This window comes from Lissotriton helveticus, chromosome 11 (assembly GCF_964261635.1).
Source record: "Lissotriton helveticus chromosome 11, aLisHel1.1, whole genome shotgun sequence".
Taxonomy (NCBI): Eukaryota; Metazoa; Chordata; class Amphibia; order Caudata; family Salamandridae; genus Lissotriton; species Lissotriton helveticus.
Window position 1 is genome coordinate 466549389 of NC_136072.1, and position 14281 is coordinate 466563669.

Consider the following 14281-nt stretch of genomic DNA (forward strand, 5'->3'; position numbering starts at 1 on the left):
AGCAGAGCAGTGCGTGGGTTTCTTACCCGGCTTAGGGAGGACCACCACCTCGGCGGCAAGCATGTCCGGGGGGATGGCCCCTGTACCCTCAAAGGAGTTAAAGAGTCTGGTGAGTACCGGGGCCAACAGGCGGCTGAAGGTCTTATAGAATCCCGCCGAGAATCTGTCCGGCCCCGGGGATTTGAGTGGGCGTAAACGGGATATGGCGGCCAGCACCTCATGCAAGCGAATGGGGGCATCTAAAGCGTCCGCGTTGGCTTTGGAGAGCTCAGTGACAGCCACGGAGTCCAAGTAAGCATCGATTATCTCAAGGGACGTATCCTCCGCCCCGTATAATGAGGCATAGTCCGGAATGCTTCCGCCACTTGAGTGTCGTCCGTGAGGACCGTTCCGGCATCATCAGTGAGGCCAGAGATCTTGGTGCGCTGTGTCTTAGCTCTCTCAGTGCGCTGGCCAATAAGCGACCCGTCCTGTTACCGCCGATATAGTAGGTATGCCGAAGGCGGAGTGCCGCGAATTCGGCCCTGTCCGTGTCCAAACTAGCGAGTTGGGCTCTAGCTGCTTCAGTTGCCTCCAAATGCGTGGAGCGCAAGTGCGGCTGTGTACTCTCTCCAATTCTGCTACCTTCGCCGTGATGTCATCGCGTTTGGCTTTCCGGTCTTTGGCTTCCGCAGCCGCTATGGCTATCAGTTCGCCGCGGACGACGGATTTCAGGGCTCCCCAGAGAGCTGTCATAGAGATCCCTGGTGTATAGTTAGTAGCTAAGTAGTCAGTGATGCATTTCCCGAGTCGTGTGGTGACCTCCGGGCGCTGCAGGAGGGTCTCACGCAGGCGCCAGGAGCCTCGGGGGCGAGGAAGCGCGCGGAGTAGGAGCGACAGTTCCACCGCGTCGTGGTCTGAAACGGCGGCAGGAATTATATCAACCCCCCCAAGGGACTTGAGTAACTCCGCGGAGCCCAGGAAGTGGTAGATCCTAGCGTACGTGTGATGGACATGGGAGTAAAAGGTGAATCGTGACTCAGTTGGGTGTGTAGATCTCCACAGGTCTACCAGGCCCCTCTCCCGCAACCACTCATGTCCGGGCGCCGAAATAGCACCCGTATCTCCATACCGGTGTCCCGACCTGTCAGCATGTGTGTCCAAAACAAGGTTGAAGTCCCCCCCAGGAGTAGAAGGGAGTCGGAAGAGCTAAGCGCTTCAGACGTGGCATTTTTCAGAAAGGCCTCCTGACCGGTGTTCGGGGCATAGAGAGAACCAATCGTGAGGTGGGTGTTCCCTACGTGGAAAGTGTACGCCAGTAACCGGCCCCTAATTTCCCCCACCCTGATCCCCACTTGGCCCTTGAAATGTTTAGAGAGTAGGATAGCCACTCCAGCGTGTTTCGTGGGTAATGAGGAGAAGAATTGTTGTGGGAAAGCGTGAGAGCGCATTCTATGCCAGTCTTTCTGCAATAGGTGAGTTTCTTGCAGCAGGCAGATATCGGCCTCGAAGTTCTCTAAGTAGGAGATGATTGCCCTCCTCTTAATGGGGTTGTTCAGCCCTTTTACATTAAGTGTTAGTACCTTCACCTTGGTGTCACACATGGCTGGAAGACCCCGAATTGTAGCTTAGAGACATTGTGGGTCGTATATAGCGTGTCATCGTGGTAACACTTGAGCAATGACTTCTGAGGTGACACTGTGGAGCCCTCCGCCCCCCGTAGATGCAACCCCAGACATGAAACCCGGCTGGAGTGCGGAAGGTTCGGTCAGTAGAACAGCAACAACGCGTTCGTGGCACACTGGTTCCCACCCTGGATCCCCCCCGCAGTCCCCCGACCCCCCCCCCCCAACAACAAACCCGTCAAACTGTGTGATAATTGTCAGCTTCCATTGTACTAAGGCAGAGTAACACTCCCTCCCCCCCACCCTACCCCTTGCAACTTAAAAAAGAAAAAGAAGTGTAGTCCCAGTCCTGTGATTCCGCACAGGGCCATGGTAACGGTTCTCGTGTGGGTCATCTCCAATGGCGGCCTCTCCGGCCCCCCGCCCGCCCCCTCCCACCGCTGGTGCGAAGATACGTGTCATAACTGATCTCCCAAGCCAAGAGAGTACTTAACATTCCGAGGGAGAGGTTTCTTTGGCTACCTCCGCCACAGCAGTAGCGCGTTCCTGCGAAATGATCGAGGCGTCTGGCTTCAGTCGGTGTGATGGAGATCGTTTGTAGCTCACTGTGTGCCAACCACCCCTGTGTGACCCTTGGGAAGCTCTGGGGGTAGGTGCGTCATCATCCTGATCCAGTCCCAACAGCGTGCAGGTATCCTTGAGCGACCTCATTTGGTGCAGCCGCCCGTTCCATTTGAATATGAGCCTAAACGGATGACCCCAGGAATAGGGGGTCTCGTTCCGTCGCAGGAAGTCCGTTGCGATCTTAAATTCCTTGCGTTTTTGCAGGGTGTTGGCGGAGAGGTCTTGATAAAGAGCAATGGGACGACCTCCATACTGAAGGGGCTGAGCTCGCCGGGCTTCTCGGAGAATCCGTTCCTTCAGCGGAAAATCGGGCAGAAAGGCCAGTATGTCCGGAGGAGGGGCCGAATCTCGCCGCGGCAATCCAACCCTGTGCGCCCTGTCGATGCGAATGGGGAAGTCCGCCGGCTCTCCCAGGATGGTCCGGAAGAGGGTCCGTAGATATTCAGTGACGTCAGACCCTTCTTCTTTCTGAGGAACACCCCGGACCCGTATGTTGTTCCTGCGGGAGCGATTTTCAAGGTCTTCTGCGTGGGCCTGGAGGTCCAGCTGTTGGTCTGTAAGCCGCAGGATTTCTTGCTGGAGCTGCTCAATATCAGTGCTTTTGGTGTGATCTGCCTCCTCTACCGCAGCCACCCGCTCTCCGAGGCCATCTACCTCACGTCTGAGTTCCCGAACCTCGCCCGCCACCTCTTGTTTAAGGGATTTAAAGTCATCGCGGAGGGAGTTGAACAGTGTCTCCAGAAAGGATCTAGTGATGGGAACTTGGTCTTCTGCAGGTGGCGGCGGTGATTTAGCGACCACCGGGGAGGGTGGGTCCTTGGCAGGCTTGGGCTGGGTTTTAGCCATTAGTTCCGGAAGCGTCTGATGTCTTCTCTTACCCTTCTGGCCCGCCATGTTGTACGAGGACCTGGGAGTAGGCAGACAGTAAGCGATGGGGGCCCGCAGCGGGGTCCCTGAGATGCGAAGGTGTCCGGGGCGCAAGCAGATTCCAGCGAGGGGTGCCGCGAGTCAGTTCTGGTCAAACACCCACGCACCCACCACCCGGCCGCTTCGCAGCGCTTCGCGGCAAGGACTCGTGAATTGCGAGCACCGGCCGGGTATCGGCAGTGCGCGTAGTAGTGTGGTCTGTCAATCCCCGGGATCGCGGGACTCGGCTTCCGCTGGTAGCCCTACCCCGGGTGTTCGAGTTTGCCCCCCGAGTCCAATGCGGCGTCCACCGCTCTCCTGAGTGGCCCCTGAGACGGGTGCAGTCCTCTGTTAGGGCTCCTGTATCTCAACCCCGCTCCGCGCCGTGGTGGCGGATCCCAGGCCTGAAAGCGGCCGGTCGCCTCAATGTCAGGGGTCCTGCCGGTCCGGCCGGCCACCCCCCAGGCCCAGGTTGCAGTGCAGTGAGGACTGGTACGTATGCCCAAAGCCGGGAGCCCCAGTCTCGTGCCCGCCGACCGGGTGCCTCTGCTCGCCGGCCTGTCTGCAGAAGTGTGGTCAGAGTGGACCGTCCGGCCTCGGGGACTCGGAAATCAGCCCCCGCTGCCATCTCCTCCCCAGGGGCTCGAGTGTGCCCCTCGAGTCCGCTGCAGCGCCCACCACCGATCTCCTCACCTGGATGGCCTTCGAGGCGGGTGCAGTCCTACGGCAGGGCTTCCTTCCTCCTACCCCGTTGTGGGTCTTGGTGATAGGCCTGAGGCCTGCGAGACGGCAGGCCGCCCCACCCCCAGGGGTCCCGCCCGTCTGTTCTGGCGCTCCTCAGGCCGTGGTCGCGGTGGGTCTGAAGCCTGCGAGACGGCAGGTCGCCCCACTGCCAGGGGTCTCGCTGGTCCGTTTTGGCGCTCTTTGGGCCTTGGTCTCGGTGCGGCAGGGATCCGGTGCACAGGCCCGAAGCCGGGGCCTTTATTTCCGCGACCGCCGACCAGGTGCCGCTCACACCGGCCGGGTCGCTCAGGCAGCGGTCCTCGGTAGTTGCCGGACCTCCGGCGGAGATGCCCCTCAGCGGGTTCCGTGGCCCGTTCCCTGTGTCCGCTGCAATCGCCTCAAGTATGCGCCCAGGGAGCTCAGTGTAGAGGCGCCCAGCCGATCAGCGCTCCGGCATGGCCGCCATCACGGAGTGCGGGATAGGCGGCAGAGCAGTATTGTAGCTTGCAAGGGAGCGTTGCGGCAGCGGCTTGATGTCCGGCCGCCGCTGCTGGACGGCACCACTCTCGCTACTTTCTGTTGCTATTAAGGGGAGATATGAGCTGGTTTCGCGGTGGTCAGGCAGGGTCAGGCAGGGAGCTCCGGAGACCCACGTCTGATCACGCCGCCATCTTGGACACGCCACGGGATGCCTGGTTTTATGTCCTGCGGAGTCTGTAGCCGCATGAGGTCGGTGACCAACCCCCACGACGTGTGTCTCTACTGCCTGGAGTGCGACCATGACCCCAGGCCGTGCTTTGACTGGTTGGCCATGGCACCGAAGACTTTGCAGGAACGGTCCCGAAAGTTGCTAGAAGCCCAGCATTCGGTTCCGCACTGTCCCAGGTCCCAGTCGAGGAGGACGCCGAGTGACCGGTCGCGGGGCCACCATCACCATTCTTCGTGTTCCAAGTCCTCGCACTCCAGTCGGGTAAGTCGAGGCACTCGGAAAAGAAGTCGAAGAAGCGTCATCGTTCTCCGACTTCCCCTTGTCGGTCGCGCAAAGCGGCTAAGGGTGCTGGCGGTACCACCCCTGCGGCTTCTGCGGAGCCTGTGCAGTCGACACCGGCCTACCTACCCTCTCCAGGTCTGGGAGCGACTCTGGTCCAGGTGCAAAACTTTCTTACAGCCATGACTGCCCTTTTTGGGCAGTCGGGCCCGCGGGCCCAACTGGGGGTCCTTGCCCTGTGCTGCCGGCGGCCTCGGCCCGGTGCTGCTGACGACTTCAGTCCCGGCTTTGCAGGACCCCCTTGGATCCAGGCCTGGATCCCAGTCGACGCCGGTTGACCTCACGACTTCTCCGCCGGCGTCGACTCCCCCGGTCCTGTCTGTGATGTCTTCCGGTCCCTCGGACGACGTCGGCCCTGTTTTCAGCCCTGAACTGAACACGGCGCCGGTCCGGCTTCGTTCGACACAGATTCCGACGCCGATGGGCGATTTCTATCCCTATGTTCAGCCTCCATCTTTTCAACCTGTTATTCAGGCCATGGAGGAAAGGGAGGACTGGGATAGGTCTGAGGACCCTCTCACACAGCAGTGTGATTTGGATCAGGACTGGTTAGAAGAGTTAGGGAATGCCAGTGGTCTTGACCAATCGCTTGACCCTGGCTTCCTGTCTCCTCCCTCTGTGGCTTCGGAGGAGGGAGCGACCTATAGTGTGGGTTTGCGTAGGCAGGCCCTTGACCGCGAACTCCCTACGGTGGCCCTGAGGACGAACCTCCTCACTGGGGTGCTCCAGCTGGCAGAAAGGTCTTCAGAGCCTCTGCTGCCGTTCAATGAAGCACTCACTGACGTTCTTATGGGCACTTGGTCCAGGCCCACCACAGGGGCTCCTGCGGATAGGAATGTGGCCAGACGCCATCGCCGGCTCCGGGCGACCCTGCTTTTCTGTCCACCCACCCCACCCCGAGAGCCTGGTTATCCAGGCCTCTACTTCTTAGAGCGCATTCCCTACTGGTAAGAAACTGTTTTCATCTGCCACCTTAGTGCTATGGTTGATGAACACAGCATGCAGCGAAGTTCACCATACAGTGTGGACTGGATACCGCGGACTCGCTAGGCAGAGCGATTTCCACGGCGGTGGTGCTCCACCGCCACGCCTGGCTACGGTCCACTGGCTTTTCGGGGGATGTCCAAAACACTTTTAAGGACATGCCCTTTGATGGCTGTCACCTTTTTGGCGACAAAGCAGATCATGCGCTGGAGCGCTTTAAGGACTCCCTGGCTACGGCCAAGGCCTTGGGCCTTTCCAGCATGCGCATGGCCACTTCGGGCTTTTATCCCTTTCGTGGCCACGGAAGGGGCGCCCGACAAGTTTATTCAGCCACAAGCCGCCAAACCAATCTCGTGGCGGCCGCGGACATGGGCCCCGCTGTGGTAGGGCAGGGGACCAGTGAGCAGGTCAGTCCACCTCCACCCCTGCAGCATCCGCCTCAAAGCCTTTTTAGTCAGAGCTTTCCAGCCCATCAACCGCTAGTGGGCGGCAGGATTCGCCATCACCTCCCCTACTGGCACACCATCACTTTGGACAGGTGGGTGCTGTAAATTGTCCGAAGGGGCTACTCCCTCCCCTTCGAGATTACCCCTCCAGCCATGCCACCACAGTACCATCGAATGTCGGGGCATCATCTGCAACTTCTGCAAGAGGAAGTTGCGGTCCTCCTGGCCAAGGGGGCCATCAAGCGCGTTCCTGTGCCAGAAGTAGGTTGTGGTTGCTATTCCCACTACTTTCTAGTACCCAAGAAGGACAAGGGCCTGTGTCCTATCTTGGACCTCAGGAACTTCAACCGCTTCCTCTGGAAGGGCAAGTTCAAGATGCTGACGCTGGCTCAGGTCTTATCTGCTCTTGACCCTGGATACTGGATGGTAGCGTTGGACCTGCAGGACGCATATTGCGGTTCATGGTAGGCCACCAGCATTTTCAGTTTATCATGCTCCCCTTTGGTCTTACCAGTGCCCCTCGGGTGTTCACGAAAGTGATGGCAGTGGTCGCAGCCCATCTGCGCAGATCAGGGGTTCCAGTCTTCCCCTATCTCGGCAACTGGTTGTGAAGGTTGGCTCGCCCCAGACAGTCGTCTCCCACCTCCAGACTACTGCCGACCTCCTGCATTTGCTGGGGTTCTTCTTCAACGTGCCAAAGTTGCACCTGATTCCCTTTCCAGAAGCTCCCTTTCATCAGGGCGGTTCTGGACTCAACGCCGTTTTGCTTTATCCTCCTGAGCAGCGAGTCTGGGATATTCAGGCTATGATTCAGATCTTTCAGCCTCTATCCCAGGTTTCGGTCAGGATGGCCCTCCGGCTGCTGGGCCTGATGGCCTCCTGCCTCCTGTTGATAGATCATGCCAGATGGCATATGCGGGCTCTGAAGTGGGACCTGAAGTCTCAGTGGCCAAAGCATCAGGGCAACCTGTCCGATCACGTTCAGATCTCGGAGGGCACTGCACGACAATTGCAGTGGTGGCTCACGAATCACGATTGTGTCAATGGCAGATCACTCTCCCTTCCCCAACCGGAGCACACAGTGGTGATGGATGGTCCCTCCTGGGATGGGGTGACCACATGGGAGAGGTGGAGATCAGAGGACTCTGGTCTCTGGCGTAGTCCAGGCTTCAAATCAACCTTTTGGAGCTTTGGGCGATCCAACTTGCACTGAAGGCATTCCTTCCCTCTGACCGGGGAAGTGTGATGCAGGTGTTCACGGACAACACCACCGACATGTGGTACTGCAACAAATAGAGCGGGCGGGGGTTGTGGACCCTATGTCAGGAGGCTCTGCACCTCTGGACATGGCTGGAACATCAGGGCATTTCCTTGGTGGTTCAACACTTGGCAGGTTCTTTGAACGCCAGGGCGGACAAACTCAGCCGTCTATGATGGATCACGAAAGGCGTCTGCACTCGGACGTGGCGCAAGGTCTTTTTCAGCAGTGGTGAGAGCCTTGGTAAGATCTATTCGCCACCGAAGAGAACGTGCAATGTCAGCAGTTTTGCGCGTTGGAATTTCCAAGGCAGCACTCGCTCGGCGACGCTTTTCGTCACGAGTGGAGTTGTGGTCTGTTGTACGCCTTTCCACTTATACCACTTCTGCCCAGAGTGCTGAAGAAGATCATGCATGACCGGGCCCAAATCATCCTTGTGGCTCCAGATTGGGCACGAAGATACTGGTATCCCGAGCTACTCAGCATGGCCATCTATCCCCCGATCCAACTGCCTCTTTGGGAGGATCTTCTCTCGCAGCAGCAGGGGACGGTCCTTCACCCGAACCTGTCCAGCCTCCACCTTCATGCGTGGAGATTGAGTGTCGACAGTTGACAGCTTTCGACCTTCCTCCCGAAGTCTGTGATGTCATCTTGGCAGCCAGGCGTCGCTCCACTAAAACGGTATACGCCTGTAGGTGGAACAAATTTGTGGCATGTTGCACAGCAAATGCTGTCGATCCTCTTTCTGCCACTCTTTCGGAGGTTCTTCTGTTCCTTCTTTCTTTGGCCCAGCAGGGCTCTGCTCTGGGCACTATCAAGGGCTATCTTTCGGCCATCACAGCCTTTTTAAAGCGTCCTGATCAGCCTTCTCTTTTCAAGTCCCCCGTTGTAAATAGATTCTTGAAAGGCATTACGCACATGTTCCATCCTGTCCCTTTCGTGATGCCTCAGTGGGACTTGAATCTTGTTCTGACTTATCTGATGTGTGCTCCTTTTGAGCCACTTCACAACTGTCCTCTTCATCTTCTCACTTTAAAGACTGCTTTCCTGGTTGCCATCACCTCTGCCAGAAGAGTGAGTGAGCTCCAGGCTCTTTCTTCTAAACCTCCTTTTCTTTCTGTCCATCCGGACAAAGTTGTCCTAAGAACACGTCTGTCTTTTCTGCCAAAGGTTGTCACTGATTTTCACATTGGGCTTACCATCACTTCGCCCACCTTCTTTCTGCCTCCATATCCTTCAAAAGAGGAAGAGAGGCGCCACTGTCTGGACCCAAAACGTGTGCTCTCATTCTCTCTGAACCGCACACAACAGTTCTGGGTGAATGATCAGCTCATTGTTGGCTACGTGGGCACCAAAAAAAGTCAGGCCGTGCACAAGCGGACCATCTCCCGGCGGGTTGTCTGTGCATCAAAGCCTGCTACTCTTTGGCTAGTAAGGAGCCTCCAGTGGGGCTACACGCCCATTCTACCAGGGCGATGGCCGCCACTATTGCTTTGGGACGGGAGTTCGCTTGCATGATATCTGTCAGGCAGCTATGTGGGCCTCGCTGCACACGTTTACCAATCACTATTACCTGGACAGCTGTCCAAGTAATAGTGACGGCTTCTTTGGCCGTTCTGTTCTCCAGGACTTTCTGGTATGATCTTGGTTCGCAGACCCACCACCGGGGTTGGTATTGCTGGGGTATCTTTTCTACGGTAAGGAATCTATCACTAACGTGTTTCTTTCAGATGCACAAGTTACTTACCTTTGGTAACAATATATCTGTAAGAAACATTAGGTAGTGATGGATTCCTTACTGCCCCACCCATCCTCCCCATTTCTGTGAACTGATTTCTAAGGTTGAGGTCATTCTTTTCAGGGTCCTAGTTTCATTGCACCAGTGGCCAGTTTCTTGCATGGATCTGCGTTTCTGGCGCGGGAAGTCGTGTACAGAACTGATGTCAGCGCGCGAGGGCAGCGTCTAAGTACCTGCCACGCCGTCATCCCGGCGACATCGACGCCGACCACAGACACGGAGCAGACCGACGTCACCTTCCGACATGCAGGGGTACTGCTGACGAAACTTTCTGGATCCAGTCTGACGCCTGGGGGTAATTCTCCGGTAAGGAATCTCACTAACTAATGTTTCTTACAGCTATATTGTTACCGAAGGTAAGTAACTTGTGCTTCATAAATAAACTCCTACTATGGGGTTTGTTTCTTGGAAAAAATAAGTTTGCCCAGTGATGCCAAAGCAACATGGTGCCCGCTCTGTTTGCTTATTTGTTTTCTGTGCAGCTACCAACTCAACAGACATACTGAAGGTAATGAGATTCTTACCATGAAGGCGCGAATTTCATGGTATGTTGAGCAGTCCTCAGCCAGGGGAGAGGAAGACATTGCCTCTCGCAACCTGGCCTGCAGGCAGGCTCCCGGCCAGTGTCCATAATACCTTGTATGCTAGTGTGTCTGACCTTTAATTTCTGCTGGTTAAACTGCTATTTCTAGTTTTAGTGTAACCACATATATTGGTTACTTGAGTCGTCATTCAGCTATGACAATTTCACATATTTCTGTGCAGTGTTCAAGTCTATCCTTTATTATTTTGTTACCTTGTTAAGTATAGAAACCTTTAGCTTCTGGCTCAGAACTGTGTCTCTACTTTATTTGTTTACTATAGAACGTCCATTTTGTCGACTGATTATCCTCTACATACATTCTGTGAAAGAATTGCTGTACCTTAAACAGCATCACCTCTCTAATATGATATTTATTAGTATTTGGAGTTTTGGCCTCAGCTTGGTAATCTTTTTTTTAATATGTGGCTTGGAATGGCTTACACTTTTAAGATTATGTTTTGGGAAATATCTTTCTATAGAGATCTCAGACATATTTTAAAACTGTACGGGGAAATCCCTGTACATTTGTTTAATTTACATGCGGGGAAGAGGCTTTTTAGAGGCGGATATGTTAAATGACATTAAAGAATAAGGCATGTGAATGATAAGGAGGAATAGGCGATAGGATCATCCTTTCCTCTAGACGTGCACTTTGGGTAGTATACACCATTGAAAAACGACTGCCACAGATTTTCGAAATCTTAAAAGTGCATGCTAATTTCCCTGTGACCGAGGTATAGATTGTTGAAACAAAATTCTCTTTGTACCAAAGATACTCTTCCAACCCTATTAACCACGAGTTTTTTTGAATGTCTGTTTTTTTATACAAGTTTGGATTGCTTTTTGGTAACGAAATACTTTTCATTTCCAGTCAGCACAATACATTATGGACCACTTCTCAGGGATGCACAACTGGTATGCCTGCTCACATGCACGACCTACTTACTGCAACGTTTGCCGTGAAGCACTGTCTGGAGTCACTTCGCATGGCCTGTCATGTGAAGGTAAGTTATACTCCTATTCTGCTCTTCATTTTTGACATAGGATCGGCTTTAGAAGAAATCTTTCTTTTTTCACCTCTCACCTGAACAAATAGACTCTTACTATGAATGACTGCATCTCACCTTCCCTCATTCTACCACTCATTTGGACCCTCATGTACAAGTAACTGTACTTAAGTTTCTCCGATTCTGCCAATGTTGTGCAACTTCAAGTGCACATATGCACTTTCTTTAATTCCCACTTTCTTAAACTCTCATAGACTCTTTTGCACGAAAACTATAACAAAACGTGCTACCTTATGTGTCTAGGAGTGCAGATTTTACACTAGATCCTCGAGATGTGCATATAAGGAATCTAAATTGAATTTCATTACAAAGTGGCTATTTTGATCATCTTGCCCTCCTAGAACAAAGATGCACCATGAAGACTATGACTTTTCAGAGAGATACTGCTGATGTGAATGCTGGCATATTTAGAATTAATTCTTACTAGTTATGAGGTAATGTGATGTTCTTGCTATTTTGCCTGTCTCAGAAAAACTGGTATTTCAAGTTGTGAGGAAGGCTGAATCATTAAACAGTGGAGTCTGATGTATCAGTCAGATACCTACTCTGCTTTTGTTTTAATTCCTCATCCACAGTAGTACAACGTTGTCACATACCAGTCACATGTGAAGGCATCTTGTTGATATCTTATTAACAATAAAAAACACTGTACACAGAAATCGCCAAGTTACTAGTTATATGGGATGCAAACTGTAAATCAACATTCTAGTTATGTGTTTGCTGTTAAGGGTAGGACCCATATTCTCACCTGTTATATAGATTCGTGCATTATAGTGTATTGTCATAAACCCACATATTCTGTCCAGGGCAAGTGCCAACTCCTACTGCAAGATGGAACTCTGTTGATATTGCACTCTTAAGTGATTTTCTTTTAGTTTGGAATGCAGCGATAGGTTTCAGTTTCTGGAACTGATGTTAGACTGAGCCAGTCTATAGTGAAGTAGATGCTCTTTTTGTTGCAAACTTTCTCTCAGAGTAGGTTCATTGCTTTTAATCTGTTGAAGCACCATGCAATGCTATACTTGATCCCACACAAAAGAACAAAAAGACACACCTACCCCCACGATCAGCGCCGGGTCAATGCGTAGAGCTCTACGCATTGACCCGACGCTGATCGTGGGGGTAGGTGTAGACGGTAATGACCACACACCATTAAGATACCATACCAAACTCCGTGCAGGTCCCACGGGAGCAGACTGCAAGGCACCCTAGGACAAACCTTAGGGTCGCTTGATCATAGTAGGACCAATTGGCCCGCCCTTACTGACCTACTGGATGAGGTTGTAATTTTCTCCTTATTTTTCTTTCTTTTCACATTGTGTTGTACGTTACACCTAGGTCCTGAAGAATTGCCATGTTGGCAAGAAACATGTTGACCTGACCAGAGGGTTGTAGATAGTTCACTGCGAGCCTCCCCAGTTTATATCTCCCCTCCCACCCCTTTTAACCAAGGGAGTCTACCACCTCAATAAAGAATATTGTGGATTGACTTACCTTTTTTAACACACCTTCACTTCACGACTACACTTCCTTGCCCTCTCACAAGCATGCACCATATGGCTGGAACAAAAGATCTCCGATAAAGAGCCCCTTTACGGGTGCCCGTCAGACATTGCAGCGCCAGTCTGACGAGGAGCAGAACCCTTATGATTAAGCATGACACCTAGCTTGCTGGGTGTGTGAGGGTTTCAGTTCCAAAAAGGGAATTCCCCCTTTTTAGGTCTCGCCTGTCAATGCGCATGCGCATTGAGCAGAGCGAGACTATAGGGCTTTAAACAAAGTTTACCTAACTGCGGCGATTTGGTGCTGTGCCCGTGGCTTTTAGGTCAATGCGCTTGTCTGTTCCCTCAGCCGCATTCCTCCCACACCTTTTGCAGTGAAGCTTAGCTTCACTTCAAAGGCCCCGGCTGCTTCACACCCACATGCCGCTCTCCCCGCTCCGCCCCCTCCCCTGCCCGCCGTGTCGCATTTCTCCTCCCCCCTCCCCTTCTCTGCCTTCTCTCCGTCTTGTTTTTTTTTTTACCCGCTCCGCCCCCTCCCCTGCCCGCCGTGTCGCATTTCTCCTCCCCCCTCCCCACAGCAATGCCCTCCGCCGTCTCTCGTGTTTCTTTTGACTCGTTTTCGTTAGGGTTGGTGCTGTCTTGTTCGAGGCATGTGGGCTGCTAAATTCATATCTTAGCATTAGATCGCCGCCTAGTGTTGGGTCCGGATGATCGCACATTGTTGTCCTGGAAGAGTCTTCGAAGTATCCTGAGATGGGTGGCTCCTCCCCTGGACTACAGTGCGCATGGGCATCGGCTCCATCCCCAGATTGTTTTTTTCCGCCATTGGGTTCGGATGTGGTCTCGACGTCTTTCTGTCGAAACCGAGAAAAACTTACTTTTAGCGGCCAAAAGGCCTCGATTTTTTTGCGTCGGTATTGTCTGCGCACGGTCTCGAGTCTTCCGTCTCTTGGAGCCGGAATAAGCGGAGTTTTCTATCGCTTTCTGAACTTTGAGGCCTTCTCATCGCGACACGACTGCAAAACTTGTCGGACATGGAGCGGAGCCCGTTTAAGTACTGCCCGCTTTGTGGGTCCAAGTACCCACACATCGATCTACACCCCGTCTGTAACAAATGCCTTTCGCCTGACCACGACGACGGCAAGTGCAAGGCCTGTGCGCAGTTCCGCTCAAAGAAGACCCTCAAGCTTCGGCGCGCGGCGCGCATGGAAGCTAGACAAGCGGCCCCGGATCCGGAACACATCTTCGGAGACCAAGAAGAAGAGGACCAGGGTCATCATCTTCAAATCTCCCCACCCGAGACGGAGGTCGAGGCGGATCCGGGAGACGACGACGGAGTCGCGGGTCAAGGCCTTGAATACGTCGACGAGGTAGGAGACGACGATGAGATTTATGGGGCCGCGGCAGATAGCTCGGGGGACGAGCTCTGCCCCGAAGGTTACGAGGATACCGACCGGGTCACGGGATCGCCTGTTGGCCTTACCCAAGACCCGTTGCCGCAAGCCACGGCCCCGCCTTCGGGCCCGGCCACGGACTTACTTGCCGAGCAGACTGTTTCGAAACCGAAACCGAAACCATCGGGATCGACAACACCTAAGATGGCCGACCCGAAAACGAAACCGAAACTTAAGGACTCGAGTGTCCCTAAGATGGCTGCCGTACCGGCGAAAACGACTGTGCCCGCTACTCCATCGACTCCGTCGACCTCCGGTCCGCAGAAGTCGAAAAAGTCCGTCGA

General features: G+C 53.8%; 1 protein-coding gene across 6 annotated transcripts in view; it reads left to right on the top strand.

The window, feature by feature from the left end:
• DGKD (diacylglycerol kinase delta) overlaps positions 1-14281 on the top strand; it is a 977235-nt gene that overhangs the window by 236231 nt on the left and 726723 nt on the right. For all 6 annotated transcript variants that reach the window (XM_078666032.1, XM_078666033.1, XM_078666031.1 and 3 more), the window contains one exon: positions 10846-10978. In XM_078666032.1, the coding sequence (XP_078522158.1) occupies positions 10846-10978 (133 nt within the window). The remainder of the gene's footprint in view (positions 1-10845; positions 10979-14281) is intronic.